Source organism: Ptychodera flava, chromosome 12, assembly GCF_041260155.1.
Source record: "Ptychodera flava strain L36383 chromosome 12, AS_Pfla_20210202, whole genome shotgun sequence".
Lineage (NCBI taxonomy): Eukaryota > Metazoa > Hemichordata > Enteropneusta > Ptychoderidae > Ptychodera > Ptychodera flava.
Window position 1 is genome coordinate 21,431,536 of NC_091939.1, and position 17,668 is coordinate 21,449,203.

Consider the following 17,668-nt stretch of genomic DNA (forward strand, 5'->3'; position numbering starts at 1 on the left):
ATCTCGTTTTTCCTAAGTCGTCGGTACAAGCACATCAAAGGAGTCGGCAAAACACACACGAGTTTTAGTATCACTGGCTTTTATTACACTTAATTGCGCATAAATACAATTGCTACTCTGAACAGTATGAATCATCATGGGCTGAGCATGCGCAGCTTCGATGATCGATACGGTCTTTTTTAAAGCAAAAAAAACTTCTCTGTACAAAGATTCAAAATTATTTTATATAAGGAAATTTGTTTACAGGTCAAAGTTGGTTCCTTTTTTGGATGCAATCGTCAAATTTGAGAGTTGTAAGATATTACATCTAAGTTCAATACCAGTTGGTCAATGCTATTTTCAAGAAAAACATGAACTGGCCTTAAAAAAATTGTATACAATTATTTACATCACGGAACAAAGATTGACTATAGCGGGCGACACTGTATTCGACTTCGTCGAAATTCGTTCGCAAGTATTATGACGTAACAAGACGCTGACCAATCAACCGAGCTTTAAACCGTCTCTAGCTGATGGTCACGTCGCTGAGCCAATCAATGAAAGGCAGACTACAACTACATGTATCTTGCATCTCAACTACATTTTAGCTCAGTATTTTTGCGCCTCGTAATTGGGAATGTCAACTGGAAAGTGAAAAATGGTCAGAAAAGTTCGACCCGGTTCTGGAAACTGGCCATTTGCAACCATACCTAGCCAAAAGTAATTTTGGTTTCTGGCAACATATTGCTGGCCCGAAGGGAAACACAATCGATAGAAACCAGGTATGGTTACACTGGTTGGAGACAGAAGCGGTCGATCTTATTGCCTAGGAAAATAACAAAATAGATTTATCTCTCTTACAAATTTACCATTATGGTTATACATGGCCTGTCGATATAATCATCAAATGGCATGGCAGTCAAAAAGCGGTCATAAAAAACAATTTAAAATTCATCTGTAGAACTCCTGAAAGAATGAAGTCGTCTTGGTAACAAGAATGGACGTTGCCGAACTTTCATCTGCCACTGACGTGCGCAAAACACCCCGGTGTCCAAAGCTGCGGGACACGAAGGTATCGTGGGGTCAAAGTTGATGGAGTCTCAGTCTGATAAGCTGCATTTACGGAAGTTTCATGGCAGTCGAGGCTAATGCCCAATCTCACAGATAGAAAAAACCCTATTCCAAACTTTACGACCAATTGCAAGGCTGATGATCAAAATGTCAAACTCGATTGAGTGTAGGAAAATGAATCGATGGAAGACGGCACTGTATGGATAGTTCGACAACTACACCACTTTTTGACGTGCGAGGTGCATTCATGAGATCAGATGTTTAAAGCTGCAGAGAAAGGTAATCGTTTTCCGAATAAAGTACCCCTGCACCTGAAAATTCCTCATTCTAAAATGTTTCTGGCGCAATAGGCCAAATACGGGAAACACACGAATTGGAAAAGGGAGGGTTCTGACTTCCCTGTAATTTTCTCTTTTTTATACCTCCACGATCCGTCCTTTTGGGCCCTACCCATTTAGCCGATGTGATGCCGTCTAAACTTGTGACAATCATGGACAGGCCAACTACGAACGCAAATAAAACGAAAGAAATAGATAGAGTGGCCGCTGTGTAAGATTTTACCTAGTTTGTTTGTATATATATATATATATATATATATATATATATATATATATATATATATATATATATATATATATATATATCTCCACTCTTCAAGAATGCACTTCGCACCCCAAATATAATAAAATACATATATAATTCGATCATGTTCACTCATCTACACCTGAAAAGTCGGAAAAAGACTAAACTATAATGGACATGCCTGGTAATCTTAGTGATAGAAAGACGTAATTGAGTTTCAAGTACAACACACTGCATGGAAGGACGTTAAAGTTGATATCAATTCAAAAGCTTATCCTTCAATGGACCATTTACAATTATAGTGTTCGAAAATGGCGAAAAAAGTCACACTTAACAATTCGTTTTTTTTATTTTTATCTCGATGTAACAGTGTTCACAATCAGCTGCTCGCCGTTGAATACCTGGAGAAAATCTGTTAGGTAGTTGTCTTGTTTTGGTAAAAATCATACCGTCTGCCAGCTATACACACCTTAAGATATTTGGATGTAATAGTTTATTATTCTTTATGGCTTAATTTGATAAAAACATTTTTTTACGAGGAGTATCGATACAATTTTCTCACCTGCCTTTCGTCAAATAAATAAATGCTTTACTTCTAACCTCACTGGCCTTCTTCAAAATCAAAATAATATACAAATAAATACATCTCTTTATGAACAATTTAAGTTACTCTCGAAATTGCAAGTAAGTTTTTCTTTTCTCCATCTCTGGCAGTGTCCGCGATATGGGCAGCTCGCTTGATTGATGGACAGAATAAATTCATTCAGGACGAAGGGGACAATTGAATGTCCAAACTTGAGTTACTGATTGTAGATTTATAGCGGTTTTTTTTTTGTTGTTTCCAGCGAAGAAAATGTGCAGGCGCTTCCTGCCCGGGTTTTTAAGACTTGCGCCACTTCGTCCAGCTGAAAGAGATCTGTGGAGGGAAAAACTGCCCGGCAGTTGGTAATTACCCCGGCGTTTTTGTCCGAAACTGGCCTTGCATGACGTAGCAATGGACCGTCGCGTGCCAAACCAGACGCCTAATTTCCGTGGCTGGTCTGTCTGCGCACGTATTGTTGAGGAGAGTGACTTCAACGGTTGCAGTCAGCGTGGTTCGGACACAGCGTTATCGGTCGTGAGTATTGTCTTACACTCCTCATGGCTAATAACGTTCATCCAATGAGTCGAGGTCAAACCGGTCATTTAAAAACACACTGGCGGACGAGTCCCTTCATATGAACCTGCCAGACGCTGAGTAAATATAACTGTCGGCGGTGCGGTGTGAAGATTAAGTTACCCAGACAGGCCGCCAGCAGGAAACAAATCCCTAGTTCTTTGGGGCCTATATAAATTTACTTTTGGCTCGCACATCAATGTCATTTATTTTTCTGTTTTGAAATATTAAAATTTGGATGAGTTCGAATGTGTAATACAAGAATAGATCCAGTTGTATATCTCAGCCATATGGCATTCATCTCTACGCCTGTTTGTATAACAGTCGGTGAAACGGAAACATGAGACGGTTTACTTAACCCGTGGTCAGGTCAGATAACGGTAGTGAGCAGTCAGTCAATCATAAATAACAGAAATCACGAAAAAGTCATATGGACAAATGGAATTTACAAGAAATATACAAAATATTGGGAAAATGATATAAACAGTAATAACCTTGACCCTGAGGGCCGGTGTGACGATTGTGTGATTCAGTGTGGATGAGACAAAGTTCAAAGTTGATATGATGAGAGCAGGAGTTGTAAATGACAAAGCCAAGTTTGTACAAAATCACGATTGAAGAAGAGAAAAAATTGTTTTAAGTATACAAATTTTAAGTAATGCTCAAAAAAGTTGTAATCTTAGTAAAGTTATATGTACAAAATTCTTTGGTTGTAAACGAGTCTTCTTTAACTGTAAGTAGTTTCTTTCGCTGTAAAATAGCTACAAAAGTTCCGCGGTGTTCGCCAACGTTTGCGTCCTATCCATGTATCTGACGGGCATTACGTCATGGCAATTTATGCAAATGACCAGACACCATTCATTACGTCATGGCGATGCGATTGGCCAGACTTCATTACGTAATGGCAGTGCGGTTGGCCAGACAGCAAAGCTTCTCTAGCTCTCAACCGAGCGATCGATTGTCCAGTCGCCAAGGCAACGCAGCAAGAGGCAGTAGGAATGCTTCTGGAGTAACTTTGATAAAAGTACTGGATGAGTTTTGCAAACTTCGACTCCATCTCTCCTTCGATTCGAGTCATGGTCAGAACAGCAGCCAACCTGATGAGGGAAAATACAAAGGGTCAATAGTTACATTATGATTAACGAACAGGTGCGAAAAACATGTAGAGATGGATGGAGCTTATACAGCCATGGTGTGAAAACCTGATGAAGAAGTTTTAATTCAATTAAAGTTGAACATTCAACTGTGGTTTTTTTCATTTAATGCAAACGATGCAGTCATGCATTTCAACTGCGATTTTAAACAATCGCTCTCGAAGACTCAATCGTTTCGGGTACGTGACTATCAGTTTCCAGTAGCAATATACCCCGAACACAAATGAATTCCTGTTATAAATCTGATAGAGGGACATTGATTGAAAGAAACGCGATAGGCGAGCAGATTTTCAACAGGCAGCTGAACATCTTTCTGCTCCGTCGTTTTTGGTCGGAATAGATTATCGTTGTTACCGTCCCGGCTGTGATCAGAAAAACAACCTGACGTTATGCACAAAAAGATTTAAGAGGTGGTGCGTTCTCGTCAAAAGAGAAACCATAGTCAAATCAAGTTAATGAATACTTTGTTCGGTCGAACTGGAGAATCGTGAGGTCTGCGCTTGGTCGGTGTCAATTTGTGATCTGAAATTGGCGGGAATCGAAGCCCGGTCGGAGAATTCTAGTCGTGAAAAAAACATCGAGATCGTGAAAATTTTCGGTTCATTAAAAGTCATCTCTATTTGCCTGAAGATTATTTGCCGATTGAACTGTCCCGGCCGAAATGCAATCCTCTGTCGGATAATTTGATTTATGATAGGGTGTATTGACGTCATCATAATTACGGTCAGTAAAGTTTGTGGTTGCCATCCTTTACCCTGGGCCATTTCCACCAACCCTTATCCAGCCTGGCCCAGTATGAAGTTTCCTGTGTTACTTAGCAACCTCGGCAAGGGTATGCTTAAACATCGCACAATGGGGCCAGACATGGTCCCTGGTAAAATTGGAATCCAAGGTACCGTCTTTGTGAAGCGCTAAGGAGCATGCGTTCTAGAGCTGTGTACTTATCCCCTCGTTGAATCTCGGTGACCTCACCTTTTTGAGCGATGTATTGATTGTACTCCAGCTGAACAGGTTGAATTCACGCACTAGGCCCTACTAACGATTTTATGGCATAAGGAGAGACCCCGCACTCCTACCGTACACTATTGTGACGGTAAGTTTGCCCGGAGTAGATGAAAGCATAACCGAGAAAGATGCGGATAAGATTCAAAAGTCAGCGGTTATTTATAGCTGCGTACGGTGTCGGCTGTCATCCGCCCCCGCATTCTGGAGTTCGTTCAACGGTGATCGATTGGACTCCAGCGCCGGTATATTTACGTGTGACCTACACGTGCTTCCCCGCTTTACGACCAAAACAAAACGCGCAGACAAAGGAGTTTTCCCCCCGCAACGTCATGGTGGAAAACAGCGCCGATCCCGATCAACAGAGACGCGGAAAACAGCAATTTAGCCAGGAAAAAATCACGGTTAATGGGCGACATCTAGCGTACGCTAAACAGTGGCGCTTCCTTACAAACGTCACAACAGCGTTTGCGCTAGAGGCCACACTTGGGCCATGCGCGGTGCGATGTAAACGTTTCCTTACAGCAGCGATGAGTCATCTACTGTTTATATTTTGAAAGACACATCTTAAAACTTAATCCCATTCATCGGCAATCCAGACATCCTCCCTCTGTCATTTTTTACCTCTCTAAATAATTAAACGCGATGGCCAAGAAATTGTTTTGCAATAACAACTAACTACAATATTTACTTCCGTCAAAACACTCCACTTTCATGCCTAATTGTCAGCTCACAGTTATCGCGTTTCCCTATGTATTTAGATTTACTGTAATGCGGTATATGTTCGCGACAAAGAAAACAAAACTGTGTCCTCAGCCAAACGGTGGGTAATTTGTCTTGTCCTTGATATTAAAAGCTCTTTCAAATGCTTTATCGATTACTTCTCAGGTTTTCCGTTCATGCCGTAAAGCTTAATCGCCAGTAAAGTCATTGACATCATATATTTCTTTCTGTCCCGTTTTTGCCACTAAAATAACACCATCTTTTTTTTTTACACGACACGGGTTCATGAGAAATTGACACTTCCATGGAGACCGCCATTCTGAATGGCAAGTAGCAGCGAGTAATGTCGAGGCTCTCTTTAAGGTGATACGGAATGTTGCAAATCTCGGCAGTACTGTGGAAAATAACGGAACACTATACACCCTGACCGACAGAAGTGTTTCATGTCGGCAATGGACACACTTATCAACAACTGATTGACCTCAGTATTTCAATTTGAACGACCCTGGCCGGGGTTTTGTGCAATAGGTTGACTCACCTTCAAGGTCGCCAGTCCATTATCGGTCAGTTAGGCATCATCTCTTCATCACGTAAACTGCAGCAAATATATGACAAACGAGTAAAACACCATCGCACGTTTTGCATAAATAACGCACACCCTGCCTCAGGCATTGTTCCATCACCTCTTGTACAGAGGGCACTTTCCTTTGCGCATATCGAGCGTCCATTTCATCGCCTATTTCCCGTAGTCTCCGTGCCACATCTTCGGCTGTACTGTCCATTTTCTCCTCGTCAGTGAAGTCCATGACGGCTACATATGACAGGGAAAACTGAGGAGAGATTATGCAGAGACTCGTATAAGTACGATGCAAATAGGCCGCCGTAGCTCTGCGCGAAACGATTGTCCACGTCAACATGCAATTCTGAGTAGTAGCCGATCGCGTTTCAGCGTTCATACAGATTGGGCTCGAAGCTGACAACTGCAATTTTATGCGGAGCCCTGCCGTGCGTCCGAGTTCCTCAGCCTGGTTCAGTGTATCTCTGCTGCTCTTTGTCTCGCGTGTGTATTATGCTTGTTTGTTGACATCATTTTTCAGTTCAACTCGTGTCTGCGGTTGTATTCATAAGTCGGTATAAATAGCGATGATGAAACGCGACCGTGATTGGCTATTCAAGTTGGCACCACGCCCAAGTGCCAGCTCGACTGTCAATCAACTTAACAGGTAGGCAACTCTACAAGTGGTCCGGCCCTGCCAACATTGAGAGCTGTTGGTAAACACAAAGTTTAAGAAAATAACGGACCGAATTTCGCAAGTCTTTCACACATTCTCAACCACTCGACCTTTGCGCGCTTTGATGGAATGACCTTTTCGAACCACATCATTACGTTTCCCCCGTGGAAAACAAGTGAACAGCCTTGTACAATGGCTTTAATTTGCACGCAAGTTTCCGAAGCTAATGTTACTCATTGCGCACTCGACACTTTTAATTTTGACAAATTAAGTGACAGTTTCTTGGCGACACTTTGGCCCGGGAACAAAAGCATGCCAAGACAAACTTGATCTATTTTGGGACAAAAGTGCGGAAAAAGTTACTCCCTCGAGAGATAGGAACGACGGGAGTTGCGCCAGATTTGGTGGCGATATGCCAAATTTAGGTCAACAAACAATTACACGTCGTTCGGTGCCCAATTTTGAAGGACGACCTTTTTGCATAAGTGGGTGACTTGGACTGGGCACGCGACCACTGTACTGTGAGTTGAACATTTGCCAAATTTTAAGCGCTCATTGACTGTACTCTCGCGAGATTTCCAGTAATATGTTTTCCGACTAACTCAAACCTTACTTTTACCGTATAATGTTGATTCTTTGGTAAATTTACATAGAAATGGCGAAATGCTACGCTATAGAACTCAGAAACGAGGAAAGTTTATTTCGAAACCGCTGGAAATCCACATCTTAAATGTTGGCGCATAGTGCAAAGGAAATCCCGTGCGTCGTCAGCAATTTGCGGTCTGCGCATGATATCACCGCATCACTAGCTTGCTCAACAACATGAATACAAACCGTCACCGGTAATTTCCAACGTGACGTCCAGCCCAGTGCACTAAAAGACCGGCAAATCCCCCACTTCATTCTGACTGCCGTTCACGAACTCGCAACCCGCGACGGTCCGGTGGCGGTAGTCACTTCAGGACCAGTGGGCGGCGGCATGCAGACGCTGTTCACACGCGTGTCCGACGACAGTAGCGTGTGCCATGCATACGGCCGTGGACCGTGTTACAATGAGTCGCCGCGTGTCGGTCATCACAAGTACTGATAACTGTAGGTTACTGAAAATCGAATGCGTTATTGAGTTTACCGCTAACTTTCATTTAATAATAACCATTTGGGATTGATTGTTCAAATATCATACATATGCATGAAAAATGCACTCAGAAAAAACTAAAATATCGGTGCAAGCACAGTATGCCGAGCTAGAATTGAACTTGAATTAGTGTAACTAGGATCCACTTTATCGACACAGCAAGACAACAACGTATTGGGACTGGCGCATACTGTTTATTTCTCATATTGTCGTCAATAGCGATAACAACCTGCGAATTACGTGTCGTGTGCCGCGCGACCTGACACCCGTGACCGTGACTAGGCCAAGTCAAGCCAAGGCGAAGCAGTGCGAGCCGCGGTCAAGATCTTTCTCACATACGTGCTTACGCCCACCGGCAGATGAGAAGAAACCGCTTAGATATTGATCCTTGACGTTACCATGACGCGAATATGTTTTTCTATATATTTCTGCGAAAGGGCAAGGGTTCATTTAAACAAATCTTCAAGTAGATTTTCAAATCGCTGGCTTTGATTGATTTCACATTCAAATTCAATGTCTTCACCTAACCTCACAGTGGGGTCATTAACATTCATACACCGATTCGAAGAAATTCTCGTGTTCCATGCAGAATTTGAGTTAAAAATTCCGAACTCTTCTGACACTTTCGAGTAACGTTAACCATCAGTTAATACATGTCGATATTTCATTTTTGATCTTGTCTTTTTATTACGTGAATCTCGATGAAACACAATGTCATGTTTTAGCATGCATGATGATCATAGACGCTGACGGTGAAGACAACGCGATGAATTACGACGTTCCACTAATCGAAGATCCAGATTTGCCCTACTCATCACATAAGTTGATACAAATTAATGCCAACAATTCCAATAAATTAGGAAGCGAATCCCATTGCTTCGGCAGTTACATCTAATTACCAAAAGGCGCCATTCGAGAACTTGCGCCTTGCGCCAGCACTCTCCGCCTGTAGGTTTGCTGCACCTGACCAGGCGGCGTGGCGGCGGCCACTAATTTAGACAATCGTTCACCAATTTGCAACTGACAAGAGCTTGCAGAGCTAGAGCGCAGGCGCCCGAACAATTCAAAGTTGACGGAACATGTTGTGACAGGAATTGTTTGAAATGTTGCATCTCGAAATGAATATGAACCCCTTTCATGATCATACGTAATGATAACAACCGGGTACATACCCCAAGCATCTTTATGCGTATTTTTATTTCAGTAAAATGTAATTTTGCTACCATGACAGGGTTCTGCCAGTCCAGATATTGTGGGCTATGCATCCAACTTATTCAAACGGTGACGCTCCAGAAATGAATATGTACAGTATGAAAACACTACTCATCAGACTATGGGCCTTTAATAGATTAATAGCGGGCCGTATATGTATTACTTTTGAGACGAAGTGTCATCATCTTTACTCAAACTCCACATCGTTCCAAGGACATGGTACGGACAAAGGTTCTAAGTTGACAATGGCTGGGGAGTGATGTCGCCACACTTTAATGTGTTGTTCATTCATAATAATGTAATCTCATTCTGCTCCTCACAAAGACGCCTTCAAGTCTCCATAAATGTCACATTTTCAACCACCGGGTCTTGAACTTATGACATCTGATTTTTTTTTTCATGTAAAATTATTAAACGCATTTCGCGTATGCCGAAACGATGACGTAACCGTTACAGAATATTGCCCTAGAGCAAGGTCGCTACAGTAATGCGGTAATAATACCTAACGTCAAGGCTAAAGTAGTGGAGGCCTTGGCCGACAAAGTCCGTAGTGATATGACGGAAAATCTTAATCTGTCACAACAGAATTGAAATGACAATGACCGCAGGTGAATAGGCTGGAACAAATTTAATGAACACTTCCTCGTGTGTGTTCTTCAACTCGTCGCGGGCTCGTGGGAGAGCCTTAAAACTAAATACGATAGGACACAAAATACACTGCTAAAGACCTTGTAAAACTCTTGCAATTGCTCGGATGCAAATTGTTCTATCATGTCGCTACGTTACCAATAATCCCGCCCTAATTGCCAACACACGTGCCTCACAGCACCCTTTTCCAGACTGCGGACGCGACGGGCGATCAGTGGAGGTTAAAAAAACAAGAGCACTTGGGTTTTTTAAGAATTCAAAACAGACAGTACTAGCCAGGAAAGGCGCGTTGGAATGGACATTCGTTCAATGCTGAAGTCCGCGATGACATATCGCCAGACTGGGAAGGAGCCGAGCAGAGAGCACCGTTCAAAATAAACAATAAAAAATTGGACGTGTGCCAAGGCCATGGTGACACAAGCCGTCTCACGTTCCATCGATCCCGTCCGAAGTCTCAAGGCTAGCATGAGAACATCGATTGCTCTGTTTCAGTAAATCTTAAATAATCTTCATTTACTTACAAGACGAAGTGGACAATGAGATCGATCTTCACCCCAAAAACAACAAAAACGTTGAAAACAACGACCTTCGGCCTCTTGAAGAATACAAATACATTCTATGGCTTCGCATATGTACACTCTGAAGTAATGGAGTGTTACTACAAAACAAAGGGAATTAGCTATACTAGTGAGACAAACTTTCATGAAAGAAAGAAAAAACTTCAGGTTTAAAGCCCCTTTCACGTTTAGATCCTCGTGACGTTGTCAGTATTCTCACGATACCTTTGAAAACAGAAATACTTACTTGAAACAATCCGAAGGATAGTGGAAAGTTCGGATTTAGTGAAGATATTTTTCTCTGTGAGAGTTTGTGTTCTACTCATCCGCATCAGGCAGGTACTGCTACAACTCATCGGAGCTTGGCGCGCTTATGGGGAAACTGTTTACAATATCGCCCATCTTTCAGACTATTGTTTCACACATCTGGCAAGCAGCCAAACAATGACTGATTTCGGTACCAAAACACGACCCCTTTTGTCAAGAAGTTGCTGCCTGGAAACTTCGTCGCGCAGGCGCAAATCAACCCAATGATATTTCTGTACCATTTTTAATTACATCATCGCACGATTATTCACGCGAGATATATTTCTCTGCTGTTTTCTGATGTATTCTTGCAAAAGGATCTGGGTTTACCTCTCATCATGTGAATAGTTAGAGAATAAGAAAAATACAGCTTTCGTCAATTGAATTCTTAGTGCTATCTTGGAAACCCCGCCGGGCGCTGACTTGCTGAAAATGGAAGCGTCCAGGCTCCGGTAGACCGGGGTCCTGGATGTGAACAATGTCTGAAAGACAGATTTCTGACAGACAGAAATCCTGTCGCTTCACGGTACATATTTGGAGGTGCGTCAAATGGTTTGCAGGTTTGCATGTGCATTTCGAACATGACAAACTGTAAAATTCGAAACCAGGTGCATTCCGGGCAATTGCAATGAGCCGCCAATATAACAGCAGGTTGTTTTTTTATTTAGAACATGATGCATGATGTAATCATTGTAACGCTCAGTGGATCAACTTGAATGGACTTCCTGCAAATTTAGTAGAGGGCGTGTGCAGAAGTGTGTCTGTCACGCGCTACAAGTATAGGCCTGATTCATATTACAACTCCGATGTCTCTGCCATTTGACCTGAGCTGTTGGATTATCGTATCCCCTATTTATCCAAGCCTCGTGGAATTGTTTCTGAAGTATCTCGGAAACACCTGAGTAGCTACTACGTATCATGCATCATGGAGGTAGTTCTTTCTACGTCCATGGTATGCATGCACTCCAATTTCGACAGAAAACAGTCATTTTGAAACACCATGTTATTGCTTTAGGGGCGGGGCGGCCAATGGCGGAGCGGTCATTGCCTTGCAAGAAGTGCATTTCACAATACTGTAGTGAGTGTGCAATTCTGTCCACGGACGGGTCAATGTTTGAAGATAGTTCAGCATATAGAGTTATACAAACAACAGGCATTTTGCCGTTATAACAGTCCGAAGTGCATGTCCGATAACACCCCCCTCCAAACCACGGTTACTCTGGTGGGGTAGCGTAACCGTGTCCAAACCCTTTCCCGCATGCATGTAGGCCTACATGTTGACGCGTTCCGCTTATCCAGCAAAGGTGAAGGACCTCCAGTGAACCCGTCTTGTTTTGTTTTGGACACGATCACTTGTGAAATGGGTGTAAATATTGGGAGGTTTCATGATAATTAAAGGTCAGTTAGTTTATGATCATTTTGAAAGATGGTCTACGGAAAACGTTAGCAGTTGTATAAAGATTACGATCATGTCGATCACTGGCCGAAATAGGGTTGACGGGCACTTTGCCCGTGACCTACATTCTACTCCGGAGGTCCGGGCACGGGCCGTAGCAAAACGCTAGCGCATGCGTAACGGCTTGTGCCAGCTTAAAAATGGCGACCTACACAGAGAGTGTCTCGGTGTAGAGGAATACTAATAATATGTTGCAGAATGACTGTCCTCACTCCTAAAAATGGATGCAAATCCTGGAATAACTAGCAGACAAGAGGAACTGGATGAGTTTCGAGAACGATGGAGAAAGGAGCTGAGACAACACCCTGGAACAGGCGGAGAAGGTAAATCTGCCCCTCAAATATCCGGGACGGTAGACTCTGCTGTCAACTGGAAGAGACGAAGGACAGAAAAAAGTCCAACAAAATGTGATCAAGGCGAGAAGGATAAATCATATGATACTCTTAAAGCCACGAGATCGTCTGTAACTTCAGATACAATCCCTATCTGGGACATGCTACTCCAGGGTAAAAATGGCTGTTCAACTCTAAACCGGAAATGTGAAGAGATTAGCGGAGACCCTGGACGCAAGTCAGATGATGTCAAATGTACGTACGCTGGCGGTGTCGACCGCGCCGAGCTCGAGGAAGGCGAAGCAATGCCGGCAGGCAGAAGTGAGAATCTGATCGATAAACTGATCTCTGATTTGGTAAGAATATAAAACGAGACAAGGAGTAAACAGTTCTATGGCCAAAATATTTCCTTTTGCTATGGCCAAATTATTCCGTGTCCAATATTTAAATCTTATACTTTGGCATTCTTAATTATTCTTAATTACAAACAAAACAGTACAGAGAATGAATTTGTAGATTTGTAGCATACATGTAACGCAGTTTGCATACGTGAAGTGCGTATGAAATTTTCTGAATATTAAGAAGCCATTTCTAAGCTGCACAAAATGTGATCAAACACTAGCACTGCTGTCAGTGGAATGATTTTTCGAATAAAACGTAAGTTTCATACCATACAGTGTCCACAAGGAAAAGCGGCACGATAGAATCCAATCATCTATAATGGACAGTGTCCATTTTGCAAAGCAGAATCTGCGCAATAAAGGGTTACAGCCCTATGGCTTGACCTTGGCAGCATTGATTATTGATTATCTATTTCACAAGAGGGAAATTCATTATAAAACCAAGAGAGTATGCATGGTTTCTATCTTATAATATCATGTCCATTAGAGTGAGCATATTGAGCGTACGCTACGCGGTCATGTTACAATGTGACATCTTTTGTATGACCAACCTCACTCAGTGTACACATCACTTGCATAGTTTTTTTCATTGAGGGGTGGGGTGGGAGGGGGGGGGGGTGGATCCACCAAACAAATAGACAACACCACGTTCAGATATACATGGCTAACCTACCCCAACCAACTCAAAATAAACAAATAAATTATTCAATTGAATCAAGCAAAAGGATATCAAGTTATATTTTGATATTTTGTTACAATCCATTATGACCTAGTTGTAGGAACATGGAAGCATAGAAACGCAATCTGCATTTTGAAATGAATGTTTGATGAGAACTTTTTTCACAAACAGTTTTTGGAGATTGTTCTTTGAGACTGAATCTTACAAATTCTTATTCTTATTCTTAACATTTTTCCTGCATTACTGCATGCTTTCCGTTGGAAATGTTGTGAGTTTATTTGTCAGAAATGCATTTGCGGTTGTAAACAGCAGTGGCTGCTGTATGTCAACATAAAACTGACGTTGTGATTATGGTGTGCCATGATGTCATTTCACTACACTGCGAGTACCTGGCACTGTGGAAATTGCACAAGTCAGTGCATACATTGTTCTCTCGGCTTTCTATTACACAAGGAAGTGAAAGTACTGAAAATGCGCCACCACAGGGTCATGACGAGTAACTGTAGTTAATCCTCTTCACAAATTGTCCATTAGTTTTGGAGACAATGCATAGACTACAAAAATATTGATCCGGTTGTTCCTCGATGAAACGCCAAATTAGTTTCCTGAAGTACTCATTTTTTTCCACAGTCCAACGGTGTGTCTTCATTGATGCATAAAATTTTGTATGAACATTTTGATTAAATTGGGCTCAAATCAAAGCTTGCAATACAATTCAGATTATGTAATTCCTGATGTTAAATAGAATGCAATTTACCGTGTACATTTATGGCACTCATGTTTGCATTCATGGAGATAATTTTAATACAATATAACCATCCTATTATTGATTTTACATATGTGAACCTGTTGTTTTGATATTGCATGCAAGTGTAAAATATTTTTTAAGGTTGGGGCAGTATGCCATAGGCCATGTGTTCTGAAATTGTTTACTTCCATTTCATGTCTGCATTTAGTCACCGGATGAAATCTTCCATTGGTGGACATTCATCAGTGTCTGCTAAAGATAGATATGCAGTGTGTTAATGGCGATGTGAAACTGTTCTATAGTGTTAGGTGAAGGACTGTCTTGTGACATGTTTTAAAACAAGCTGATTTCTATAGGCTTGTATTTGCCAGAAGACATACACTTTTTATTGTTACTTAAGCAAGACTTAAATGGAAGTCTTTGAAACGCTAGTGTGGTATTCCCCAGTATGTTACAATAGGCACTTTAATTGTGAATATGGAAAAGTCAATTATGTGAAACAGGCAGAGATGATTAATCTCACAGCTGTGCACAGACTTGTGATAATACCCATCAAAATTCTAATAAATTTGTAAGCAAATAAATGTTGAGAAATATAATTTCATCAAGGTTGCCCTTGCAATCAGAAAGTTTATTATGTTTGATCTCAGGGATGGACCATTGCATCTTCAGACGGGCGGGCTGGGGGGGGGTGTTTGGGGGGGGTGGTTTGGGGAGTGGTCCGGATGCTGACATTCAGTTTTATTCACATTCAGAAATTTGAAAACTTTTTGCAAATTTTTCATGATGTATACGGCTGGAACTGCCAGAGGGTTATTCGGACTCTTTGTCACAAACATCCTGAATTGAATGTCAGTGGTGCTTTCACTACTTCACCATTAATGCTACTGTATGTGTATGCGTTACATCCCTTTCATCATACAATTTCCAGCCTGTTTACAGCTGATCTTCATCATACAAATGTTATCACAAAGCAGCATGGCAAATTTGTTTTTGAAATTATTGTGTTGGAGTTAAGTGTTGTCATTATTTTTTACCGCTGCCTCCCAAGACCTGATGATTAACTCCTTCATAGCAGGTGGTCACTCTAAGGTGTGTTTCAGCTGAAATTTAACAAAAAGCTAATTGTTCCGACTGATTTAAAATCCAATGGAAAACAAAGATTGGCAAAATGTACGCACATAGAAAGTTAAGTGTACCAAGTCAAGGAAAATGTTTCTTTTACCCTTTCACCCCCAGTTCCCTGTATACAGGTCCAACTTTACCATAGAAAACAATGGATTTGGGACAAACCATGGTGGTGAAAGGGTTTAAGGACCAATAGTTAACTTTTGATGATTTTTTTTCACTATTTTTGTTTTGTATGTCAATTGTGAGTTCTTGTTCTTCTCCCCAAAGCACGTACCATTTAGCTTCTCAACACAGCGTCTATACATGAAAAGTACGCTGTTATTGTTTACATTTGAATTCTAGTCCGCACCAGAATTCACATGTCAACAATGACATAGCAGTTTACATATGTTGACAAGCTTAATACGGTGTATTTCAACATGGGAATAGAACAAGAAACTGTAGTTGATGTTCAAAACAAAAATAGTGAAAAAAATTGTCAAAAGTTACAGCTTTTGGCCCTTTAACATAACATCGAGCTGATGGACAGATGATTCTGGGTACATTCAGAACAGCTGAATTTGTACAGTGCTATTTGAAATGGGTATCAAACCAATATGGCAGACATCTCATGAATATTAATTAGCCATATCATTTGAGCTATATCAACTTTGAAAGAGTCATGACATGTGAGCTCATTACACCAAGTGATCCTTCTTTACTTAATTAATCAGACCTGATGAATGCCACACCATCATTAGACTGGCCTCAGAGTCGGGTAATTATTTACAAGGCTGCGCTCAATCATTAAAATGCCTGGATAATAGATAGTCATACGTATATTTGACAATCATGCTATGCTTTCCTGCTAAATCATAATCATACCTGACACAAATATTGTGTATCATACTCAAATATTTAATAACCAAACAGTCTGTATGCACGTATGAAGTCATTCATTCGTAGTAATGTAAACACCTGTTTCACGTGAAGTTTGACTGTCACAAAGAAATGTTCAAGGATGTTTCTTAATTGTCAACATCATGTCTTGTCTACGGTGTTTGAATTTATGAGGCATCGGAAATTTCCAGAAAAAATTAAGTCTGCCGGGCATGGCATAGCATTGCCTACCTGCATTGTTTCCATGAGAAAGTGGGGGCAGTGACTTGCACAATTAGGAATGCAAGGTCAGGAGAAGTAATATTGAAGGACGAATTTAATTTGCCGTTGGCGTAATCTTAAATTGAAATATGCAATTTTTATGGTACATTTGGTTTGGCAGGTTTGTGGGCATCATAAAACTAATGAATGAGACACTTTCAGTTTTTGATGTGATCTTCTCTGGGTCTTTTTGATGCTTTGAAATTTTCTTTTTTCTTGTTATGTAAATTCAGATTCCAAGGTCAGCATCAGCCCAGGAGAATAGTCTTTGGGTTTTGTTTGTTTCTGTGAGGGCATGATGCAATCTCTGAGCAGATGGGTGGGATGAGTTGTTTTTAGGATGAGTAAATGACTAAATCAATCAGTCAGCCTCAGTATACACGTATTAATGAGCAATACTGAACAATATGCATGAACATTCATTTCAAACAGACTATGTGACCTTTGTACCTGATAGTTTTGTTGGGTCCTTTTGTGGTGGGAGAGCTGGAATGACTAAGTTTAACATCATACACTTGACATGTCAGAATGCTCGTCGGAGACATATTTCGGACTCTCAAATTCTTAAAATCAATTGTTTTTCTACAGGTCTACAGTGTTTGAGTCACTATGAAATCTGTTCTGGACTCATTGTGAAACCTACTTAGAATATTAGGTAATTGCTTATATTGGTGACAATTGTAAATTTAATTCCCCCCTCCCCCAAGAGTAAATATGTAGAATTTGGGCCATTTTGAATTTTAAACGTCTGTAAATTTGCGGTAGTTACATTATCTAGTACAAGTATTTGTGTGTTGAGTTTTGATTTTTTAATCTCAATTATGAAATAGAAATCTTTCATTTTTTGATGCATATTGTATCAGCAGTTTGAATTTAATAGCGAGTGATTTTTTGTTCAAATTCTCTCCAAAGACAAGGCTTCGGTGCTATAATGTACTCATATATTGGTCAATGCATAAAATGTTAAAGCTGAGATTTCACATCTTGTTGCCAGACTAGATGGACTAGATGAGAGACCACACAA

At 41.0% G+C, this 17,668-nt stretch overlaps 1 protein-coding gene and 1 long non-coding RNA gene across 3 annotated transcripts in view; one reads left to right on the top strand and one right to left on the bottom strand.

Moving 5' to 3' along the window:
- Nucleotides 1–1,728: 1,728 nt before the first annotated feature.
- Nucleotides 1,729–10,839, bottom strand: LOC139145388 (uncharacterized). The gene is made up of 3 exons (XR_011554914.1): nt 10,699–10,839; nt 6,206–6,497; nt 1,729–3,885 (listed from the first exon to the last, which is right to left on the bottom strand). It is a non-coding gene; the product is annotated as an uncharacterized lncRNA (long non-coding RNA).
- Nucleotides 10,840–12,315: 1,476 nt separating this feature from the next.
- LOC139145391 (F-box/WD repeat-containing protein 8-like) overlaps nt 12,316–17,668 on the top strand; it is a 115,900-nt gene continuing 110,547 nt past the window's right edge. Inside the window, exon 1 of one of the 2 annotated variants that reach the window (XM_070716530.1) lies at nt 12,316–12,901. In XM_070716530.1, the coding sequence (XP_070572631.1) occupies nt 12,434–12,901 (468 nt within the window). In that variant the 5' untranslated portion in view covers nt 12,316–12,433. The remainder of the gene's footprint in view (nt 12,902–17,668) is intronic. The other variant, XM_070716529.1, reaches the window with a different exon arrangement.